General features: G+C 44.4%; 1 protein-coding gene across 9 annotated transcripts in view; it reads right to left on the bottom strand.

The window, feature by feature from the left end:
- ARHGEF9 (Cdc42 guanine nucleotide exchange factor 9) overlaps nt 1-22,898 on the bottom strand; it is a 221,301-nt gene that overhangs the window by 98,205 nt on the left and 100,198 nt on the right. Inside the window, exon 1 of one of the 9 annotated variants that reach the window (XM_037407896.1) lies at nt 20,382-21,380. The exons of 4 other annotated variants lie outside the window; for them this stretch is intronic. In XM_037407896.1, coding sequence (XP_037263793.1) covers nt 20,382-20,390 — 9 coding nt within the window. In that variant the 5' untranslated portion in view covers nt 20,391-21,380. Of the gene's footprint in view, nt 1-16,359; nt 16,422-16,524; nt 16,545-20,381; nt 21,381-22,898 lie in introns of those variants that run through there. 4 more of the 9 variants (XM_037407897.1, XM_037407899.1, XM_037407901.1 and 1 more) reach the window with 4 other exon arrangements.

Here is a 22,898-nt window from a genome sequence, read left to right as displayed (position 1 = left end):
ACGGACAAATGGTTCTGCTAAAATATCTGTCATAAACTAGTCCCCTGATGCCCAGACCACACCAATCTCTTCTTTAGCAACTAAAAGTTTCAGTTAGACCATTATGAACTTAACTCTAGCCAGAAAAGAAATGGAAGAGCTGAAGTACCAAGGCGGCAACTATTCTTGTTAAATTGGTCTCAGTTTTTCAAGTACCCTGTTGAACATTATAGCGGTCATACCCCTACACTGCTATGAAAGCGTAAGAAGTCTCTAAAACCCATAGAGTTTAAGAAGGAATGCTATATTCCCAAATTGCCTCAAATGTTTTACAGGGTATTATGACTTTCAGTTTTATAGGTCCAAAACACTAACCAAATAAAAAGTCTATTTCTTCCAGATTTTCAAGCTTCAATTTTTAAAAGGCCAGAAGCACAAACACAGTTCCTGTGACCCAGGGAAGCCTCAGCCGTTAGCTTTTATCAGGGATCCAGCTGTCAGTTCTGTGCTTCCTGTGCACAAGAGTTCACCGTTTCCTGTATTAACTTCGTGCTATTTACTTTTTTCTGCTTTCCTGATGTTCTAAGCTGTTCGCATTCTTGAGATAAACTTTTCCTGAAAAGCTAAAATAAGTCTGAAGGGTCCCATGATGGGTTAACAGCATCAGATGACAAACCTTAGTGCCACACACGATCATGCTGTGCATTTTGCCTTGTCTTTACTTTTCCCATAGATCTCCTACGTGCATGTAGGGTCATATTTCCCATAATGTGTGTTCTGAATTGATCCAAGTGGTTCATCCTTCCCTTTTTCTCCCCTTTCCTGCCCTTACAGACACACTGTTGTTTCACTGGTAGATTGAAGTCCTGCAATACGTACACAACATAAAGTAGCTGCAGCAGCCCAAGGTTGTACCACACCAATTTACTGATAGAGACAACAGGCAATCTCTTGGGCCCAAGGCAGTTCAGTCTTTGTCCTTGACAACTATATCTTCAAACAGGGACATGAATTATGGTAATGGTGGTGGTGGTGTGGGTATTTGTCTAGCTGGACTGAAGCTGCAACATTATTTGGGGTCAAACAGTAATGCTTTCCAGACACTACCAGTCAGGGCTGGATTTACACTTTTCATCTACTGTATGTTAGGGTTGTAAAATTTCATCTTTCTTTCTGTGCTGCCCTTCCCTTCCAGATTAATTTTATTAACAGCTTTTTTTATGGGCACTATAAAACACCATTCCACATTTGGCTCCTTTTAAGAGGACAAATTCCTACATAGATCTTCTGTTTTCTGAGGGCGACTCTTCAAGCACACTCCTCAGTTCCCTTATTTTTTCTCACTGGGCACATATCCTCTCTTTGTCCTCTTCAAAGGAGGTCGAACCAATGACACAACTAGTCAAGTACTGAAATATCACAGCTGGTTTCTCTGAGGTGCATATATTGCACATTATTACTCCCAAAATGTAAGCAAGGACGCTGAGGACTCAGGGCCTGCAGGTCCCTTGGGTTAGCTCAAATCAGCTGCTGGAAAACCTAAGCGAATGATGCTTTTTTGTAATGTATACTTTACTTTCCCCACTCATGTTTCACAAATAGACCCCAATGTCTTATTTTCCACTGAATGACAGCACTGCAGTTCAGCAAATTAATAAAATCGCTCACCAGCTCTGTATGTTGATTACTCCCTCTCTTTTATTATGAAAGAAAATGTCAAATCCTCAGACCTTTAATTTGAATCTTTCAGAAGCATTTGAGCAGTTTAGGAGCAGTTTCTCACCTCTGAAACAACTGCCTACATGGGTTGCTCCACACACAACCCCAGATCTAATTTCTGATTTCATCATAGCTGCAAACCAAATCCTACCAGGCTGACTCCCAGCGCAGCCCGATTTCAAGCAGCGAGGCTGAATCTCCACTGTCTGGGACTGAAATTGCTGGAGAACGTGCTATCAGATACAGAGACTTTAGGCTTGATTTTCATCTTGATGCTGAACCACAAACACGGCCTTAGCTAAGCCGAAGCACGGAGCCCTCAGCTCACACAGTGCTATCTAGCAGCCATCCAGCTAAGGTGTTTAGGAGGTATCAATCACTGCAGTGCCCCGATGTCAAATACTGCGGTTAAGATTAACATGTCATCACAGGTCAGCCCTAAGCCCCCGCACCACTACCTGCACTCTCCTCAGCAGCAATTTCTCTGCTAACAGTAAAGTCACTATACATTTTTAGCTCTCTTTGATCTAGTCTGGTCCATTATATTCCTCCTCCTAGTGTTTGCTAGCTGGCTGTAGGCAGCCCTGTGCCTCTAACTGAACATACTAATGAACTTTTGATGGAGTGCTTGAATCCTGCCAAGTCAAAGCGGATGCTTTACAGAAAGCAAGCAAGACCATGCTGGTGGCTAGGGGCTGTGCAACACAGCCCTAGTGCACAGCCCTGCCGCTCAGCAGCAGTGCCAAGAAATCACAGCCAGCAGCACAGTCCTGACAACACCGCTGCCTCAATCCACCCTGTGCCACAGATCCTCCCAGAGAAGCCCTTCCTCTAGTGATAATTTTATATAAATAAAATGCTTCTCTTCTTGCTTTCCAAGTGCTGTTTTGCTAAGGCATTGCACATTTTCCCCAAACCACATACACACATGCTGCTAAATGTTCAGTATCTCACTCCCTCCTCCTCCCCTTCCGAATTTTTCCTACCTTGTTTTAGCCAATCATACAGGGGGAAATTCTAACCTGAGCTTCATTAGTATAAGATATAAAAATAGAAGTACATTATCTTTTGTAGTTCTCAGTTGATTCATCAGTGGCATGAAGGTAAAACAATTAAATGTTTGTCTAGTCAAAAAAAATCAACAACTAACCACAAGAGAGACTGGGTTTAGGCTTTTCTTGAACCTGAGCACAGCGATTTAGGGTCTCTTGCGATACACATACTTTGCCCTCCCCACTCCCCATAGCTATCAGAATGCCTGATGATGATACCTCCCTCCTTCCCTCCTCCTCAGTTCAAAAATAAACACATGATGGAGACTTCAATTCAGGAGAAGCTGGCAAAATGTCTCTGCTGCAAAGCACAAACCTCCAGCAAAATCCCTTCAAAACTTTCACCCAAATCTCCCCAAATCCTGCCTGGCGATCCTCTCAGCACCTCCAAAAGCTCTTCCAGAGACACGAGAGCCAGAGGAGCAGGCATGTGTCTGTGTGGACCAAGGTCGACACAGGAGATGTTCAAAAAACGTTAGTGAGTTGACTTGATCTTTCATCAAAATACTTTTTGCTTTTCCTTCCTAACACTTCACTGCCCACGACATGGCAGGCTGAGCCGATGTGACAAACTGTCGAAACACATTTTTTTTAACAGAAAAAATTAAACCTAGACTTTAAAGGTAAAACTGGCCCCTTTGAGTCCCTCTATTATATGTGGTATTCCTGCTGGAAAAACCAAAGGTTCTGAGAGCAACTTGCTGGGAAAAGGCTCCAACAAACTATCAGAGCTCCACTCTGCAGTGACAGGACTAGCAGCAGTGATCTCCTGGGTTTCACCTTGTCTTTTTAAGTTTACATTAGTTAACAAAAGTAGCCACAGAGGTGCAAAAGAACCTGAGCATTTGTTGCTTCCCAGACACAAACCTATGATAAAATGCTGCTCATTGATTCCACAAAAAAAAGAACAAGAAAATATTACCTAAATTATTCTGCTGGCACTAGAAACAATATCTGCTACCAAAGAAAAAGGACCACAAACACCATCGTTTCTAAGTCTCTAAATTCATACATTGTAGTTTATTACTGCTGTTGTATTAGTAATGACCTATTTACCACAGGGCTATTGAGGGTGTCAAATGCAAAATGCCTTTGTGTTCCCTGCTGGAGTCTGAGATTGCTATTGATGAGCTTCGTGATTTGATGTAAAGGAAGTGAGTTGAGTTTAAGGCTATTGGCACTCTTTTTGGATAAATGCCAGGGAATTTTTAGAAACAGCCTTCAAAGCAACAATAAAATACCATGGATCTGTGTCAGAGTGGGCAGGCATCACTGTGTAAATCCATGAGCAGCAGAGTTCTGTCTCTGTACATGCAATAACCGTACATATAAGAATCCCATGTGTCCAAATTCATATGCAGTAACATGTATATATTTGGCTCTCTGAAGCAGCACACAATTCAGGATTTCTTGCATGCACAGAGCATCACCTTTACATTGCTCCATAGATGCAGGATTACACATCCACCCACTCCCTGCACCTGTGTGCAGGTAACTCTGATGTATGTAGCTGCAAAGCAATGGCTTGTCATACACTATGTGTGTCTGTAAGCATGCAACAGCCAGTAAGCATTTTATATTCTTTGCTTTTAATTACATCAGGTAGTAAAAAATAGCCTTTTCTTGGGTTTGGATGGGCAGTGAGTGTGTGTAGAAAGCACCTTACAAACACCCTGGGAATAGGCAAATGCCTGGCCATATTAATTAATACAAACTCCAAAGAGACTGAACCTTTATGTTTTCCTCCAGAAACTGGTTGCATACTTACTATTACTTACTATCAAAATGATTCTCACGAAAGTGGATAGGTATAAATTATTGATATCTTATTTCAATACATGATAGTCTAAGATTAAAAATTAAAATCTGATAGCTTTAAGAATCTTGTGACTTCCTAACAAATCAGGAAAAGCTCAGAAGCCTTAGTTGACTGAGAATCTGGTTCATGGTTTTGAAGGTCTTGGGCTCACTTCCAGACTCCCAGCAGCCCTCCCCAGCGTTCTCCCCCATTAGGTCCATCAGGATTAGCAAGAACCCTGGAGTTTCAGCTCACAGTTTTAAAATGGCTGGTGCTACTGCAGGTAAAGAAAATGGGGAAAGGTCTGTTCTTTATTTATGCATCAGCATAAAGTAGGCAGAGTTTATGAATAAGTAGCATAGGATTGGACAGAATTATTTATGAATTAAGGCTTTTTTTGTGTTAGAAGAAGAACCTGATACTCTTGGTAATGAATATAGGAGCCTTTTTAAAAATAAGATATTGAAGCTGCTCGACACAGATAAGACTCCATAGCCTTGTCTTTCTAGCACCTCGGCTGACCAAATGCTGGCTCCGCTTTCTAAGGTCATCCATAAATCCAGAGGACTTTTGACTACACTATGGAGAAAGGGAAGTTCTGGAACAGGCTATTCAACTGCCAAGACAGATCCTTTTCTTACAGCCAAATCCACCTCTATCAATCTTTCAAAAGCAGTAATCAAAACACTGATTCCAGCATATGAAATATCTCACTTACTTGTTTCTTCTTCTTTAGGACCGGTGCCAAAACCCAGAGTTATTTGCAGCACAAGCTCCTAGGCACCCATAACCACAGTCTGCACTGGCATCACCACTAAACGAAACCTTGACCTTTTACTTAACCAGTCCTTTCAGTTTCACAAAGCCTTGGTGGACACAGGACCCAGTAGCCAGAGTGATGGACGGGACTGACTGGCTTACAAGCCTCCAACACCCGGCTTTCTAACACAACAAACTGGCAAATCCTACCATCTGTTTAAGGCTTGAATCCACTCCAGGTAATAATAATAAAATATTCCCTTCCTCTCTGCTCCAGTGTTACCAACGGCCCATTTCCAGAGCCCTTCTACTCATGAATCCATCTGTCCTTGGGAGGTCTGCTGCTCCTCTCTGCAGTTATCATTAGAATAAACTCTTACTTTGTGCAAATCCTGCTGGTGCTGCCCCGTTGTTAAGCTGTGCTGTCCAGAGGTGCCTGCATGCAAGGAAACACAGTGCTGCTCGCAATTCAGGGGCTCTATGCTTGCAAAAAACACATTTGAATCATCTGTTCTGCTCAAAGCCAAAGGAAGACTGTTCCCTTGAGTACCTGTTCTGGTATTTTCTCCAACCTCATGAGAACTGTCCCATGTGAAGGTACTTCAGTTATTTTCCAGAAATACAAATCCATGGCCTAGTGGATTACATTTTCTGCATGCTCTAATTTGTCCTGATCTCCAGCCCCAGTTTTCCCTTAATAACATCACTCCTCTATACTCAGTTTTACCTTCTGTATCATATCCTTCTCCCTCTTTCATATGCACTCCCTTAATTTAAAAAAGCCTGCATCTCCCCTTTCCTCACACCCTCCCCAGATCAGGGGCAGGAGTTGCAATGCAATCTCTTTGGACTCATCTCAACTGGGTAAACCTACTGCAATCTCTTTTCCCATATCTCTCTCTTGCTTGAAGCCAGTAATTTAAATGTGAATGCATTTAATACCCTGTCAGCAGAAACAAGGACTAGAGACTGCATCTACCACTAATGTCTTTTCAAGACTCATCAGCCAGACCACGCTGTGCTGTACCACGAGGGAAACTTCCTCCTTGCCCAAGCAGGGAGGTCAGCACCGCTCCCAGTAATAATGTGTGCAGCACCATCATTCCCCAGACTGGATGGAGTGGGGACAGATACATTTCCACTGGACTTGTAATGACAGTCTGAGAGAGACAAAGTGAGGAGGGAGGTCAGAGGAGATATTGCGTATCTGGAGTCAGTTTGCTTACGTTTTGGGCCATTCTGCTAAGAAAACTTTTTGAGTGTCTGGCTGTCAGGAAATTCTCCCATTTCCCTGGATTCCTGTTTCAAACCCTCACCATTCTGAAAACCTGATTTCCAAACAGATGCCTGATTGCTTCTTGCACCACTGCTTGAGTCCAGCCCCCACGACTCCACCCCAGGCAGCACAAGAGGCAGGAGGAGACCACATCCAAAGGGACATTCTGGAAGCAGCCAGCAAGTGGTTAGCTCCTCAAGTCCCCAATGCACAAAGCAGGGGCACCTAATAATCTGCACAACCCAAAGCCAAACTGTGAGGCTGGGTAAGCAACAGCTCACAGAAGCCCATGACAGGCAGAGTGAAGCAGAGCCTACTCCCAGAAGGAGAGGGACACTCATCTGGTGCGACAGGGTGGCTTGGCAGCAGAGCTGAGCTCTGCCTGGATACACTGCAGCTTTAGCCTCTGCATGCTGCTTGCCAAGAACTGGATGCAATGCAAGTCACCCACAGCAGCTCTGAACATGCAAGATGGACAAGAAACAAGGTAAAACCTCCTGCACAAATGCCACCAAATACAAGAGAAATGTCAGGTGCACCACGCTGGCATTTCAGGAGACTGCTGGGAATGACACCGATGACATCTATTAGAGTCAAGACTTAATTCTGCCAAGACAAATGTACCATAGCCTGCCAGATACCAGAAGCCTTCAACATTGATGGGCTTCAACCAGTCTTTTAAGCAGGCCGAGAATATATATGGTGAAAGATGATGAGGTAGCTATAGTGTCTATGTTGCACAATCTGATCCAATGTGTTTAAAAGAGGTGATCAGAGTAAACAGCACATTATGGCTGCAGCTCTACCACTCATATAGAAGCATGGCTTAGGGAAGACAGAAGCTCCCTGTGTGGGCAACAGTCCATCCTGACCACCTCAGTCTAGCTTGGAAGATGCTGCATGGCCCTTTCCAAGGCGGAATTATCCTATAGAAACCCTGGGGGTTCCACTTTCCACCCCTCCATGCTCACCAGTACAACCACCTCATGGTGTTTCTCAGAAGATGACAAGAGATAAAGTTCAGAGCAGAAAGCCCCAGGACGCTCCCACTCCATTTACTGCCCCACCCGCAACGCATCCAAGGCGAGAGTCTTTCCATGGCCACTGCAGGGAAGAAGGGATTCAAATAAACTGTGGAAGGAAGCTGAAAATAACAATCCAGAAAGTTCCAAACATCTGGAAGACCAATGCTTTGCTCTACAATTCTGATTTGATTTCTTGCCTCAAATAGATTTCTAGATGGATTGCAATTAAATGAGTTATACAATGCTGTAAGAGTGTTACTCATTTCCGTTTCAGATTGTATTTTTGCATCTTTGCTTTCTAGATCCTTTTGCATCTCAACAGCTACTCCTTGGATTTTAACTGTCTTTTTCTTTCCACTCTTCTTCTGGCCAAATCACTCTGCATCCATTTTTGTTTTATTACTACAAGGATTACAATGTTGGTGGCTTACACAGCCTTGTAGCATTTCCCTATGAATAGCTGGTCCGTGGTGAAAACACCCACTGAGAGCATTGACTACAGCTGCTGAGAAAACTCAGGAAAACCTCAGAGCATTTATCAGAGGCAATTGTTTTGTGAGCTGCCCTGAACCCTCAGGATACCCTTGTTACATGCTTCCAGGACATAAATTTCCATCTATTACCCTGATTCCTGCTCATAAGCCACAGGAAGGAAGGAAAATAGTGAGGAGGGATGGACTATGAGAAAACAGCTTTGCTTTTCTGAAAAACTCGTAAAGCAAGTCCAGCTACCACTGAAAAGGGCAGTGGTACCATTAGCCCCACTACAGCCATTTGCTGGCCCTTGTGGCACAGCGGCGGGCATGAAACATGATAAAACATGAGATTTTCCAGCCAGGCCAGCAGTAGGAATGTCAGACACCAAGCCCAGCCCTCAAGAGCATCAGTGTTGAGTTTCAGAGATGCATTATGCCCTTGTCAGCATAGCAGTCCCTTTGCACTTAAGCTATGCAATCTTAGTCTCAAGCTCCTGTGGATAATACAGAAAACTACTAGTAGAGCCAAGCCTTTGATCTTAATTTGACTTTTGAGCTTTTTCAGGCACCCATTTCCATTTTAAAATAGAAAAAGTGCTCGAGTATTTATATAGCACAAAGGCTTTTAAGTAACTCAACTTCAGAAAATGTTTTTAAGATGCTGGAATAAAGAATGTCAAGTATTATTATTGCTTGAATTTCAACCTGAATTGGAGAAAGACCCGCAAAGGTAAAACTGTCTGCAGTAAAAAGGAAAAAAAAGGGCAATAGAAAAAACTTAAAGCCACTGCTAGTGATGGTGAGACGTTTCCAGCTTGGGAAACCTGTTCAAAGGAACGAGTGGAAGTCTTTCATGACCATCTGAGACCAAGCACTACAGACACTTCCTGCCAGGTTTGACAAAACAGGAGGGAACGTGCCCCAGGGAACAACCTTCCTTTTGGGGAGAGGATGGTCAAACACAGACGCTCTAAAAGAAAAAATTTGGGAAGTAAAACATCAGCTTATGTCACTGAGTCAGAGAGACAGCATGTCTCTAAGAGACAGCACTTCCAGGGGGATCCCACCATCCAGAGCAGGGCCAGGCTGCCCTGGGTGGGGTTTGTGCCACTCCTTCCTGCTCTGTGAGCCTCTCCCGTATTTTGTCACTGGCCTTGGGGCGAGGATTACTGGTTACCCTGAACGGTTCTGCCCTGGAGCTTACGCCACGAAAAACTGAAAAGCAACTACTCAAAAGCTGCTATTTTTACTTAGGTATTTCTACTTAATGCAGATTAATTTCTTAAGTGCACAGAAATACCACAAAAGGCTTAGAGAAACAAAAAAGCCTAATTTGGATCAACTAATAACTGAGAGCAACTGTATTATTGATGAGTAACAACTGAAGGCTCTATAGATGTACAGAGACCTTGTCTAGCTGAATGTTCTTTAAATAAGGTTGCAATATGATGTTGCATATGCAAAATATTTGAGGCCAAATTAATCTTTGGTGGAACCCTGCTGACATCATTTGGCATCTCATTCCTGTCTGGATCTCAGGTGGAACTCCAGTCTTACTAAACTCTTACTAAAGCAGGGAGCAGCCTGGGTGGGAGCTCTGGTCTGCCAGAGGCCAGTTGCAAAGCTTATCTCCGCCTCTCCCCCTTGCCTGCAAGGGGTAGAGTGGCATTTGTCAGCAATCCTCACTCAGCTATGATCCCATCTGCCTGGAATACAGCACTTCTCATCCTCAGCTGTCAAACCATTTAACAGGAAAGGGCAATTTCCTTCTGCACGTTCTATAGAAAGAGAAATAAAGATGCAGAAAGATGAAATGGCTTCTGCAGCATCACCCACAGGGCTGCAGAGAGGCTGGAAATGGGGGGCAGTTCCCCTAAAACCCATCCCTGGGAGCACCCTATCATTTCCCAGCTGCTCCAAACACTGGGCAGACACACACAGCTCAAACCAGGCTTCTGAACAAAATGTGGAGAACCCTGATGAACGCTGGAATGAAGAGGATATCCCCTCTGCTGAGCTCATGAGAACTTCCTGGCTATAACAGATAATTTTATGCTTTTAAAAATACAAAGATTTAAATTCTCTTGTCTCCAAGCATCAGAAACTCACGAGCTAATGGGGGTGAAGACAGAGTGCTCTGGATAAACAGGTTATTCCATCACCATCAATTACTGTGTCTCTCTCAATTTTCTCTACAGCATGTGTCTCAGACACTGTCCCAGACAGGGCACAGAGCTACTTGCACTCCTGGTTTCAGCCAGCATGGCAATTTATTGCCTCCTTGGGAAGGCTCTGATATTTTAAAACCGCAACAGAGCTTTCTCTTTGCTTGAAAGGCAACCACTAGCTTAGCCACAGCGGAAGTATTTGCAGTGCCCTGAGAGATGAAAGCAGTTCAAAACCTTTTGGTTTTATTGGGCAAATTAAAAATAAACAAGTGCTTTTCTTTATTTCCTTTAACTCTGCTAGTGCCCATTCCCCTCCTAGGCTTTCAAAGAATTCTTCAGGAATGCAGGGATTTGACTGAACAGCCTGGAATTAAGCCTGGCATTAGAGATGGAGAAACTGAGATGCACTGTCAAGAAGATAAGAGCACCCAACCACCAACACTCTGCTCCGTGCCCCTCACTGCTTCCCATCCCCTGGCACATGCTGTCACTCACAACACCTTTGTAGCCCAGGGTGTGGGATTCAAACCCTGGATGTTTCTGCTGTCTGACTTGAGCCAGACCCATCTTACTTCATTTTTTCATTTGTGCTCCTCTGTCTCTCCACAATTCATGATGCTCCCCACTCCCTGAGATGCTTAGTGAACAAGCAGCAAACTGTGTGTCCTCTCTCAGCCCCTTATGTTAAGGCATATGACAGCATGACCGCTGATGGGGCCAGACAAGTGCTCCTATGGCTGCAGAAGCCGTTAAAATGGTGTTCAAACCCCTCCAAATTTCACCCTCTGCATGTACAGCAGGCAGAGCCACCGCACTCTGCGAGGTGTGGGAAATGAGCTTGCAGGGAGAGCCAAGCAGGAGACGAGGGCTAAAAGTGGATGTTGACTTCACTCTCCCATTTGGGTGCGGGCGGTAGAGGTGGGTGGCCATGAACAGAGGGGAGGCGGAGGGGGCAACATTTATTTCCAGCTGCATTCATGTGTGATTTCTCTCAGTGCTAAGATTTTATGGAAAACAGCAGGAGGTGGGGAGTGGGGGGAACCAAAAAGGAAAATCACAGTCTTTGCAGCAAAACATGTTAAGGAAGAGAAGTCGTTACCATCATCACAGCCCTAAGACTCTGCTATTGTTACTGTGGGGTTTAAAAATATAACAAAACCCAAGGCTACTGGGACTACATTTCTACATCAGACACAACACACTACGATGGAAATAAGGCCACTTGACCGAGAGGCACACATCAATGTGTGGTAACAAAATGATGTTAAAAAATGCTGCTTGCAGAAAGCCTGTCTCCTAATAAACTGCAAGGTTTTCTTCACTCCCAGAGATTATGTAATATGTTCTTGCCTGCTGCTGACTCATATTTTCCAAAATATATCTGGGAAGGAAAACACATGCACATGTGTTTTAATCTATGTGTTTCCCTGTATATGTAAAAAGAAATATATATGAAAATGCACAAATGCCTGCACACGCAGGCACTCATATGTACGTTGCTGTGTGTGAGGATGAGAGCGAGGGACAGCCTGGCCTCTGTTTTAAAAAGACACTGGAGACAGATCAAACCATCACCATTTTCTGGGGCAAAACACAGCAACTGTTTAATGCAGGGAGTGTAGGAGGAGAACAAGAAACCAGGAAGCTATGGGGGGAGATGGCACTGCCTACAACCTCCAGCCAAACCTGGGCTCTGAGGACTAGACACAGTCTCATACTGAGCTTAAAACTGAGCTGGAAAAATGGCTTTTCTGACAGTTGGGGCCACTGTGACAATCTGCAAATGGCAGTGGGCTGAGAGTGCCGTCCTGTCTCAAGAGGGGATGGCACCAGCACCTGGCTTGTCAGCACCTGGTCCTGCAGCGGAGGGAGCAGAGCCAGTGCTTTCTAAATTCCATAAATCTAGGGTCTCAATCCTGTTAACGCCTGTGAATACATTTCCCAGGCTCCAGGTATGCACCGAAGAAGCCAGGCTCCTCCTGGTTGAAGACTTGTAATTATAAAGCAGCTGGCTAGTCTTAAGCATATTTGTTCCCAGCCTGCAGGTTTGTGAGGTTTAATTTCTTCGCACTGCATGTGTGTGTACTTTTAATTCTTCAGGAAAGACTTTCAGATGCTTCTGCAAAACCATCGGTGTCCAGGAGATGGAATCGATCTGCTGCTGGGCATCAGATGAGAGATTCATCTGCCCTGGACCAGAGACTGAAAATCTATCCAGATGTCAACTCTTGATCACGAAATCAAGGCAGACACTCTCCACTGATGACAGCTGAGTCTCCTTGCTGCCCCAGCACGAGTACCCCTTCCTGCTCACAGCTGCCCACAACGACACCGCAGACCCCAGCGAGCCCCCTCCTCACTGAGCGTGAGATGGCTGCACTGAACAGACACAACCGTCTCCTCTGGCCTGTGCATTTCAGCAGAAGCAGGACGCGGTTCCCCAGCACAGCACCCTGTGCCCCCACAGCCCTTCTCGATGGCGCAAGGCAGAGATACGTGGAGCTGCCCTTGCCCCTCTTTACCTTACACATACCTATGGAGAGGGAACAGTCCCTCTCCTTCATCCTTGTGTCAGATAGGTACCACATCTACGCATTCCTATATAAAGGCACCATTAGTATTCTGTGCTTTATGCATCCAGCTTTGCATATGTGCAACACCAGAGTCATATAACCTCAATTTAATACCCAAAACAACATCAGAGTAACTGTCATTTAAAGTAAGTTCTTTCTTGTTTTACTTTAAAAACTTTAAAATGTTTCATCTGGATTCAAAACCTGTTCTATAATTTTACTTTTTAACTTATTTCTCATAGAACTTCACAAAAGACCAAACATCCAGTGTGCCTAAAAGGCTTTGGAATAAACCTTAAAAACAAACATTAAAGATTGATCGCACTTTTCCAAGATTGTACTAAAACTGACTGAAGCTCAACTAGATAAGGAAAGAGAGTTGCATAAAATTAATCAGCACCTTATCAAGCCAGGAAGAAAGAATTTTAGATAACAAGCTTTCCCTAAATTTGGTATCGGAACAGAAACTTCAGCGCACAACCTATTAAGAAAACCTTGTCAGATATACTGAATACAATACAGGAGAGCAGAAGCATCAGAAATAGCGCAGGGAATGCGGTCCACAGAAATCCTTTGAAAAAAAAACCTGTTTTCTGATAATGCCAGCAGGAGCCTGATGCTTTTTTTCAAATGGAACAATTTTACTTGACAAAACTTTGCTACAGATATGCCCAGCAAATTAGCCCACTGCTTATCAGGGTAAAGCCTGGTCCTTAGGGTATTTTTCTGAATTTATATTTGTGTAACTGAGCCCATACTGCATTTTTTTAATTATAAGAAACACCCCCTGCACAGTTAGGATCTTTGCTACTTTCAAAATTCTAGTTTGGCTGATTCCTCTCCCAATATCTTTCGAGTGTGAGCTGCAACCACCCTCAAAGCCAGGGGCTCTAAGCTCCCTTACAGCAGCTTAAAAACCCAAGAATTGGCACCAGGAGAAGCTTAACCCTTTAGAAACAGACACTCCCCAGGCAAACATCCTGAGTATCAAGAGAGAACTGATTTTTACTCGATGCCTCGTGAGGCTGGAGCGGCTCTCTGGTGGCACAAGGCACATCCAGGATGCTCAGGTACATCCCTGCCCATGTTGCAAACCCAATGACAATTATTCTCATCACTCCAGACAGGACATCCTCTGCAAAGGTCACCGCAAGAGGCAGGCAGGGGAGCAGAGCTGGGGACAGAGGCCATGGTCATGAGAGGCCATAGGATAGTCGGGCATGCTGCTTTCCCTACCAGAAACAAAGCGGGAAGGACCACTCTACTGACAGTCCCCCATGGCCCCCCCAGCAAAAACGCAGACCTCCCTGGGGCATGCCGTGGCATAGCTGCTTAGCTTGAGAAAGAGGGGATGCCAGAGCATGCAGCTGCCCATGCTTGTGGTGGGACAGTAAGATAATCTAGTAATAATAAATTACCTAGAAGTTAATTTCGGGGTTTATCCAAAAAAAAGAAAGAAAAAAAAAAAAAAAAGGGGGGGGGGGGGGGGGGAGGGAAGGGACAGGCTGCCAGGTTGAGCCACCTTACCCGGTGCTGTGGCAATGCGGTGACGCCACCTATTGTGACTGTTTTACCTCTGTGGCCACAGTGCCGGCACGGCAGGGCTGCCTGCTCTGACCCAAGCACCCATCGGGGCTGTGACTGCCTGCCTTGCGAGTCCTGATCAGGTCCTACGGGAAGGCAACAGGGCTAGAGAAACATTTCATCCCTCAGAGACTTAAACAAGATTGCAGAGCAAAGTGGCTGGCAGTGTAGCCCCTGCTTTACTTAGCCAGAGATGCTGCCTAAAATAGAAACGCAATCGTTGCCAGCAGTCTATACGTTATGTTATATATGTCTCAGCTGATGCGAAAGAAGGGGCAGGCGCTGAACCACATGGGACTATCCACATGGGCACGGACAGACTTTTCTGCTCTCCGAGCCTGCTATGCTGGGAGCTCTGAAATCCGCTGAAAGAGATCCTCCACCAGACTGCGAGCAGCTCACTCCACAGATCCCCAGCACAAGCCTGTCACTGACACTTCCAAATGGGAAGGTTCAAATAAAAGCGTACAAGCCAGATTCCAAGCAGCATGCCTGCTGGCCCTGCTTCACTGAGGATTAAGAAAAGGTAGTACAATCCAGTGGGCAGAGTGACCAACGGGCCCCCGAGCTTTGCTCCTGCTCCCAGCTCTGCTACTAATCCCCACCCCACCACACGCTGCTCTCCGACCACCACATGCCTCAGTTTCCCTTGCTCTGTGATGGGAGCAAAGTAGCACGCTTATGAAATTTTCTGAATACATAAGACAGAGTCAGTTGAAATCCAGAGCTAATTCTTTAAATGCCTTTATGAGGATGCTCCCTCACCCCCTAAGGCTCCCTTTAATTTGGGTGGTAAAGCTTTCAAGGCCTGCCCAACACATTCATCAACAGGAAGCTCTGAGTACTTCTTGCCCTGAGCTCAGATGCCCTAGAGAACATGTTGTCAGTGTAGCATTTCCAACAATGCAGGAGTAATACTCTACAAAAACTGGAAATAAGCAGTCGAGGCTGCATGGTCCTTTGCTGGTGAAGAGGACAGCAGGGTTAGAGACAACCTGGCCATCTGTGGGCTCTTTCAAATTAAGACTCATTTCCACTCAGGAAAGAAATTCAACCATAACCAACAAAATAAAACAAATAAATCATGGTTCCTCCAACAGCTCTTCCTCCAGGAGCATCTATTTTTAGTGAGAAGCATAAACCACTACAGACCGCCGTCTACAACAGTTCCAACAGGCTAAATCCAGCTACACACAGTTGGGCCAATGTGGTCAGACACACACTGTTCACCTGTACTGCCACTCCCCTGCTGCCTGACCAGAACACCACCACTTTTGCAGCTACAGGATGCTGCAGAAAGGGAAGAAATAGGAGTTAATTGGTCTTGGCTATGCCTAAGTAATGGGTGATGTTCGTCTTCTACAACTGGGAAAGAGGAGCCACAAGGCAGCAAAGGAACATGCCCAAGGCCATACAGTAAATCAGTGGCAAAACCAGGATCCAGCAGAACTGTCCTCTGCCACCTCTGTAACCCCTGAACAAGCATCCTTTTCAAAAAAGGACAATAATTACACAATCATTAACATTAGGGAGTTTTTCTCAGGCTTCCTAACTTCTAGTCATTGGAGATTCCGTGTACAAGAGACAAATCCCTGCATTTTATCAAAATAGCTCTCATAACATTTCACTGAGAGACACACATTGAACATAATTATCACACCCAGTTGAGAAAGATACACACTGCGAATGCAGAATATAGAAAAAAACCAAACCCTCCTCACCAACACAGATGCATTATTAACAACATATAGCACATACAGAAACAATACAGGCACAATACATACATACATGCAAGCAAGCAAGCACTGTACACAAAGACCACCGGATCTCCCATCACAACCAGCATTCATTAAATACAGACATCAAAGAACAACAACAAAATGAAATGAACAATACAGAAGAGGGGTTCTATTGACAAACTAAAACAAAACAAACAAAAAAAAAACTTACATGGATTTTTGGCAATTTTCCTTCAGACATTATACACAGCAGTTGGGCTGTGTACTGAATACCTGATCCAAAAAGAAATATAACCACATTATGCAAACAGATGGGGGCAGGAGTCAGGTGAACATGCAGCTCTTAACAACATTCATCTATGGGATGAGAAAGCACCTCTGCATTCCCACAGAAGGGCTCGAATCTGAGCAGATCTTCATTCACTACAGAGCATAAGCAAGTGCTGTGCTGCTGCCATCCTGGGGGAAAATCCAAATGGCAGGACAGAAAAGAGCCATCACATCAGAGACCTCTGAGCTGTCCCGTCCCCCTTTTAACTTGTCATGTGAGGTTTAAAACAGAGGTGGGAAATATCCAGGGTGGGGGAGGAAGCCTTTAAGAAAAAACTGAAAGGAAGCCCTCTTATTAGCTTTAAAGAAAGAGCATTAAAATCACAGTGAATGCAGGACTAGCAGGGATCATCCTGACACGTATGCTTTTTCCAAAGCATCCAAAGAGGGAGAAATGTATCCTTTCTCCACAGTGAGAAGGGTGCCTGAATCTTTAAGACAGCGGATTGCCGCTCAGGAGGAATGGACTTTTTATGGACTGTGTGAAACAGGGTTGCTATGATACAGTCAGAGGCATTTTCATGAATCCTGTGGCAAATAACATTGAATCCTGCTTAAGCAGACAAACAGCAAGGCAGGTCTCCCATCACCCAGCCTAACAAATACACACGAGCAATCACAGAAAGAGATTTTATGCATTATAAATATGCTATTTGCATACAAATGAATATTTTTTTCTTTGGAGCTGTACTTTCCAGAGGGTCAGTGCTTTGATTCATTTAAAGGAATGACCCCCTCTTCCCCCATCTCTGGGCTTCAGCATCCCCACAGATGTGAAGAACTCAGTGTTCACAAACCGTGGGGGAGTTATGGAGCCAAACTACCCCCGGGACCCCGACCGCAACCAGCCATACGCATGACCCGAATCATCCCACAGAGCTCAGGGAGAAGGAAAGCTCCACTACATGTAGGAACTTTACAGCGTGCAAATTACACCCCAAATTTTGCAAGCACAGTCACTTACGAGTACAGAGGATCTACTGCAAGCAACTAGGAACGCTGTCACCCCAAAAAGCTGTTAATGCAGACTGTCATGGATTGAGCCGCTCCTGAAAAGTATGGCAAGACGGAGTTGTTTAACTAGCTAATTGCTCCTGCAAACCAGATATTTCAGGGCTCCACTGCAGGCTTGGAAAATGCAAAATTGCAGGTGCGAAACTACAAAAATGGGGTTGGGGCAGGTGGCTCAAGGCCTGTTTGAAAAGGTGGCCACTGAGGACTGGGGGTGGGAAACAGGAATCAAACTAAACAAGCAGAAACACTAGCCCTTGCTAACTTTTTAGGCTTATTTCCTCTCTTTCCCCCAAAAGTCCAGTAGGAAGCCTGGTATATCAGGAACAGTGTTGCTACGATAACAAAGTTTTCTGCTCCCAACTTCCACACTCATATTGCCCTGCATAAACTTGCTTTCTTTGACTCCACCAGCACTTGGGAGAATAAAAGGTGAGGAAGTTGTAATAAAATTACATTAATTCTCTCAAGCATATTCTGTAATGGAAAAAAATAATCTCCCAGCGGTCATTCCCCCAGTAACCGAGCGTGCATGACACCCTCATCCTCCCCATGCACCCGACCAGTCACAGAGATCTCCCAGCAACACACAACTCCACCGATGGAACCAGAAGGGACTCGCAGGAATTAGCAATCGAACACAGAAGCTCCCGATACATGCGATAACATACGCCATCATGTACACGCACGCCTCCCAAATATCACCCGAGAAATACAAGCTCCAGATCAAGGAATGCACTTTGTACGCACTAGAAAACCATGTCAGGTACCAAGCATTCCTCATAGAAATCTTATTGAAAGGTAAACCTTCATGCCAGAGAGCTAACCTTGAGGAAAATAAACATTCAGACACAGTTGCATTCCATTTTTAACTCGCTGATTTGTTTTGGGGGTGTTTTTTTTTCTCATTTTTCCACCCTTGCTCCTCCAAATCACTATGTCGCTTAAAACTGTTTCACTGAAAGGATTATCTCGGCTGCGGTACGACTGATTCCCTTTCCATAGTGATCTTTACTCATTTACTGTATTTCCAGGAGATTCTGCAACCTATAAAACTAATGACATATGATAGCTAACAGGAAAGTCAAGCAAATTTGAGTTGTTTAACAACCTAAACCATCCTAAAGAATTTTTTTTTTTTTAAATAAAAAGAAGATTCACTCAGTATCTTACAAAGTGAAGCCGATATCTCTTGCAGTGATAGCTACAAGTGAAGAGGGGGAAACAGCCAGCAGGCACCGGAGCATCTTTGCTGGGCTTATATCACTGAGTCTTGGCTTCTCTACCCATTAGAATGGGCTACTGCCACTAAACACTTCTTGTCAGCTTTGGGGGCTGACCGTTACCACCATGGGACTCAGGGAAAATTTTTTTCCTCTCTTCTATTTACCACTAAAGCCACTTTGAAAGTGCCAGATTTGCAGCATTTAACTCAATTTCCAATCATGTCACCAGCCGAAATTGGCTCCTGAGCAATTAACTCACAGACTCTCACATGGAAATAACTATATGTCTCCATCTATAAGCTCCTGCTCTGTCTCTATGAATCAGTTACATGATTTTGATGTGTTTGGGGTTTTTTTCCCAATTAGTAGAGGACATCAAATAAATGACAGAGGAATTAGCAAGAACTAGTTAAATTATCAAGGCAATATAATTTCAGTGAATGCCAGCAAGAGATTTAAACATTTTCAAACTGCAATTTACTTTGTTTTGTTTTGAGTAATTCTGATTTTTCTAGAGGGAAAATACTATATAAAAAAACCCATAAGATTTCTGACAGAAACATAGTACAGAGACATTTTCAAGAGGAAAAGACATTACTCTTTTCAGACATTCCCTTCATATTCTCTCTAAACTTCATGCACTGATACTCGGACCCCCAGCCAGCTCTGCTTCCCAGCTGTAAACATTGCAATTTTGGTCTAGACATCTTTCAACAGAAGGACCTCTAACTAGTGGACACGTTTTCAGTAAACCTATAATATACAATTTAGCACTTCATTTTCAAGAAAATCAATGTAAATAAAGTCACACAAAAGAGCCCATCTCAAAATCTTGTTATCCTTGAGGTGGGCAAAGATTCTTCTTACATACATTACCAAAAATTATATATATATATACACACACACAAAAAAAAGCAAGCCAAAATAAATTTTCTGGAGAAATAAAGCAAAACCCAACCCTTCTGTATCTGTTGCTTTAGCAAAGAAAAACAAAGCATGCATTCCCTTTTTCTCTTTGATCCCTCCTTCCCAATTTGCAGAGATATAAACCACATACAAACAAGAAAAAAAAAAAGCCCAGCAGGTTATGTTTCGGTCCCTCTCACACCTTTAAAGAAAGGAGCTAGGCTACATCAGTGTGGACGTAGAATTTGGAGGCTTTTGGGCTGAATATTGAGAAATCAAGTCAGATCATCAAGGCAACACAGATAAATAAGGTAAGTAGAATTTCTCTCCCTTTTTTTTTGTGGCTGAATGTTATTTTAGCAAAGATTTAATCCTTTAATAGGATTTCTCATGCCCCCTTAAAAATGTCCAGAGCTCGATTCAATTGCACACACCACCACCTCTCACCTGGCAGCTACATGGTTACTCTCACAGACATTGCACATTAACTGCTTGCTAGAAATTTCACACAAAATGACTTATTATTAACTTGAGTCTCTATTTTTAAATGAAGCAAAATAACACAGCCAGTGCTTACCACAGAAAGATATTTTCACTCTGCTTCTAACTAAATATGTATAGCTCTATCTCACTAGCACAGAACAATAAATGAATGGATTACTATTATTTATCACATTTAAAACCCAGGCAAAAGCAGCTACACTTACAGGCATACTTAAAAGACAAGACATGACAAAAGATTTAGGGAGAGATAATATACCAACGTCATACATATCACAGCGAGGCCATGTTGAAGCTCAACGCGTTTCCCCCCTCAGTAAGAAATATCTCTCTCTCTCTTTCTCTCTCTCTCTTGCCTCTCTCTCTCTCTCTCGCTCTCTCGCTCTCTCTCTTGTTGAATTGCTAGTGGTAGTAGTAGCCCCCAACAGCTCAGGAGAAAAAATCCATTTAACGAGTGCCCAGGAAGAACATGAGTATGACATTCACAAGCAATAGCACCACAATCACTGCAAAAACGACCACCGTTTGAACATCCAAGGTCATGGTGCAATGCAGAACACTGTAGTGTTCAAGATGTGGGGCTGGTAGATTTGGAGAAGTCAACCTCTGCTCTGTAAGACTGTCCATACATCCACCATGCTAGAATAGAGGAGAAAACTGTTCCTGGTTTTGGTTTTGTTCGTAATGCTTTGTGGTCTGCTTTTAGTTTATCCCCCTATCTGCTGTCTCTAGCTCATTCTGGAGCCCGCTAAGTGAAGCATCATCACAACCAGTGAGCACTTAAGACGCAAAATCCTTCCTTTAGGAAAAGAAAGCGAGCGCTGTCTGCAAGCTTCTCTCTCTCTCTCTTCCCCCCTCTCTCTCCCGGTCTCTCTCTTGCTGGCTGGCTTGCTTTTTAATTCGTCAAGCCAGTGCAGATAAGAAGCCTGTGTGAGTGTGACAGCTCTGCAAGCTGCTGCGGCTGCATCTCTCGGTGCGAGGCGGACCCTTTCGCATACTAATCAGCTCCAGTGACCAGGCAGTGAAGGGATCCTGGCTGTCAGTCAAACGCAAAAGGAAGCGCTGGCTCCATAAATACGTGAGTCTTCCGCCCGCCGTGACAGGGAGCGCCATGCAGACATGTTTTTCCCCTCTACTTTTGCGGCAGTTCAGAGAACAGAGCTGTGCAGGGGGCCGGGAAGCCGGCGTCGCGGTTGGATGCCAACGGTGAGCTCCAGGAAGGCGCCTCTGGGCTTTCTGTGCAACGCAGATCCCGTTCCTCACTGCCTTTGTACGGCGGGCACACGTCTGCCCCGTCTGCACCGCCTGCGCTAAGCTTCGGATGGAAAATATTAAACGCCAGCAAAAAGAGCCAGTGCTGCTAGGAGCCTGCTCAGACCAGGTAGGGGAGCAGGAGAACAGCGGGGAAGAAAAGCATTCGAAATAACAAAAAGGCAACCCTTGCTAACTTGGAAACTCACTGTGAGGCTGTAATGTGGGAATTTTGTAGGGGGAATCACTTTTTAGCTCCGCACAATACTATGTGCATCATCCCATCATAAATCTGTCACATAGCCTCTCTCCTCAGCACTGCACTGGGTTTTCTCCATGCTAAGAGTTAAACTGAATTCTGATTCTACAAATAGAGATGTATAAAAGGGGTGTGGGGAGTGGGACAGGATGGGGGATCTTTATTCCTTCTACAGCAGTCAGAAAGGCTCATTCCTACATTAAATTCACATACATGCTCAGGTTTTATGTTCCAGGTGCCAGTTGATATCCCAAACCTCATTCTTAGATCCCAGAAACAGCAGTTACCTCACAGAGGCATCACTCTCACACACACGCGCACGCACGCGCGCGCACGCACACACAGATGTGCTCAGCTGGAAAAAGCAAATGATTTTACAAAGACAAATACAGAAATGTTGCCAATGCATATACATTACACACTAAAATGTGCATATGGGGCTGATCATCAGCACCTTCCAGGAAACCTCCTCAAACACACCCAGGACATTTGCACACAGAAACAAGGCAAATATGCACCAAACAAGCACTTATTTTGTTCTTCAGTAGCAAACAACATGAGTTCAGGACTTCAGGGTTTAAACCTGAACAGACATGGCCTGGAGTCAGCTCAGGCAAACAAGAGGCAGCCTTTCTTCCCATCACAGCATCCTTCCAGGGCAGATATATTTTGTCACCACCATGTGGGGAAGGGACAGGCGGGATTATGACCCTACCCCACCTCGCCATTCAAACCGGTACTAAACCCACCTGTCTACTGCAAGGCTTAGTTTATTTTTTCTTCCTTCGCTATTTGGCTTGCTGGAGGGCTCCCTCAAATGGAGCACACTTTTTCTATATCCACTGTCAAACACCGTGAAACGAGAGACCACACCAGGTGTGCAAGAACTGAGTCTCCACAGTGCCTTCCCTCCTCAGGCTCCACTGAGACCCAGTGGTCTGTGCAAGACCAGTGCGCATCCAACACACCATCCTCCTTGTTTCTAACCAGCTCTGTAGCGTGTGTGGGCTGTAACATGTTCGCAGCTGCAGAGAGTGGGTTGTGTCAAGCAACATTTGAAGTAAGAATGTTTTGGGTTAATCTGGTGGTTTCTTTTCCTCTCTTTTTCTTCCAAGTGGTAACTAAAAGCCAGAGGCTATCTCCAGCAGCTGAGACCCCCTGCTCTGTTAAAGCACAGCATTTCTCGTTCAGGAGGACAGTGAAAGGCAATTTTTCGACTGCATATTTACAAGAAGGTGCTTTAAACCTGCCCCAGGCAGGCAGCCT

Source organism: Falco rusticolus, chromosome 14 (assembly GCF_015220075.1).
Source record: "Falco rusticolus isolate bFalRus1 chromosome 14, bFalRus1.pri, whole genome shotgun sequence".
NCBI lineage: Eukaryota > Metazoa > Chordata > Aves > Falconiformes > Falconidae > Falco > Falco rusticolus.
Note: the sequence above shows the minus strand (reverse complement) of the source record. Positions and strands in the feature narration are given on the sequence as shown.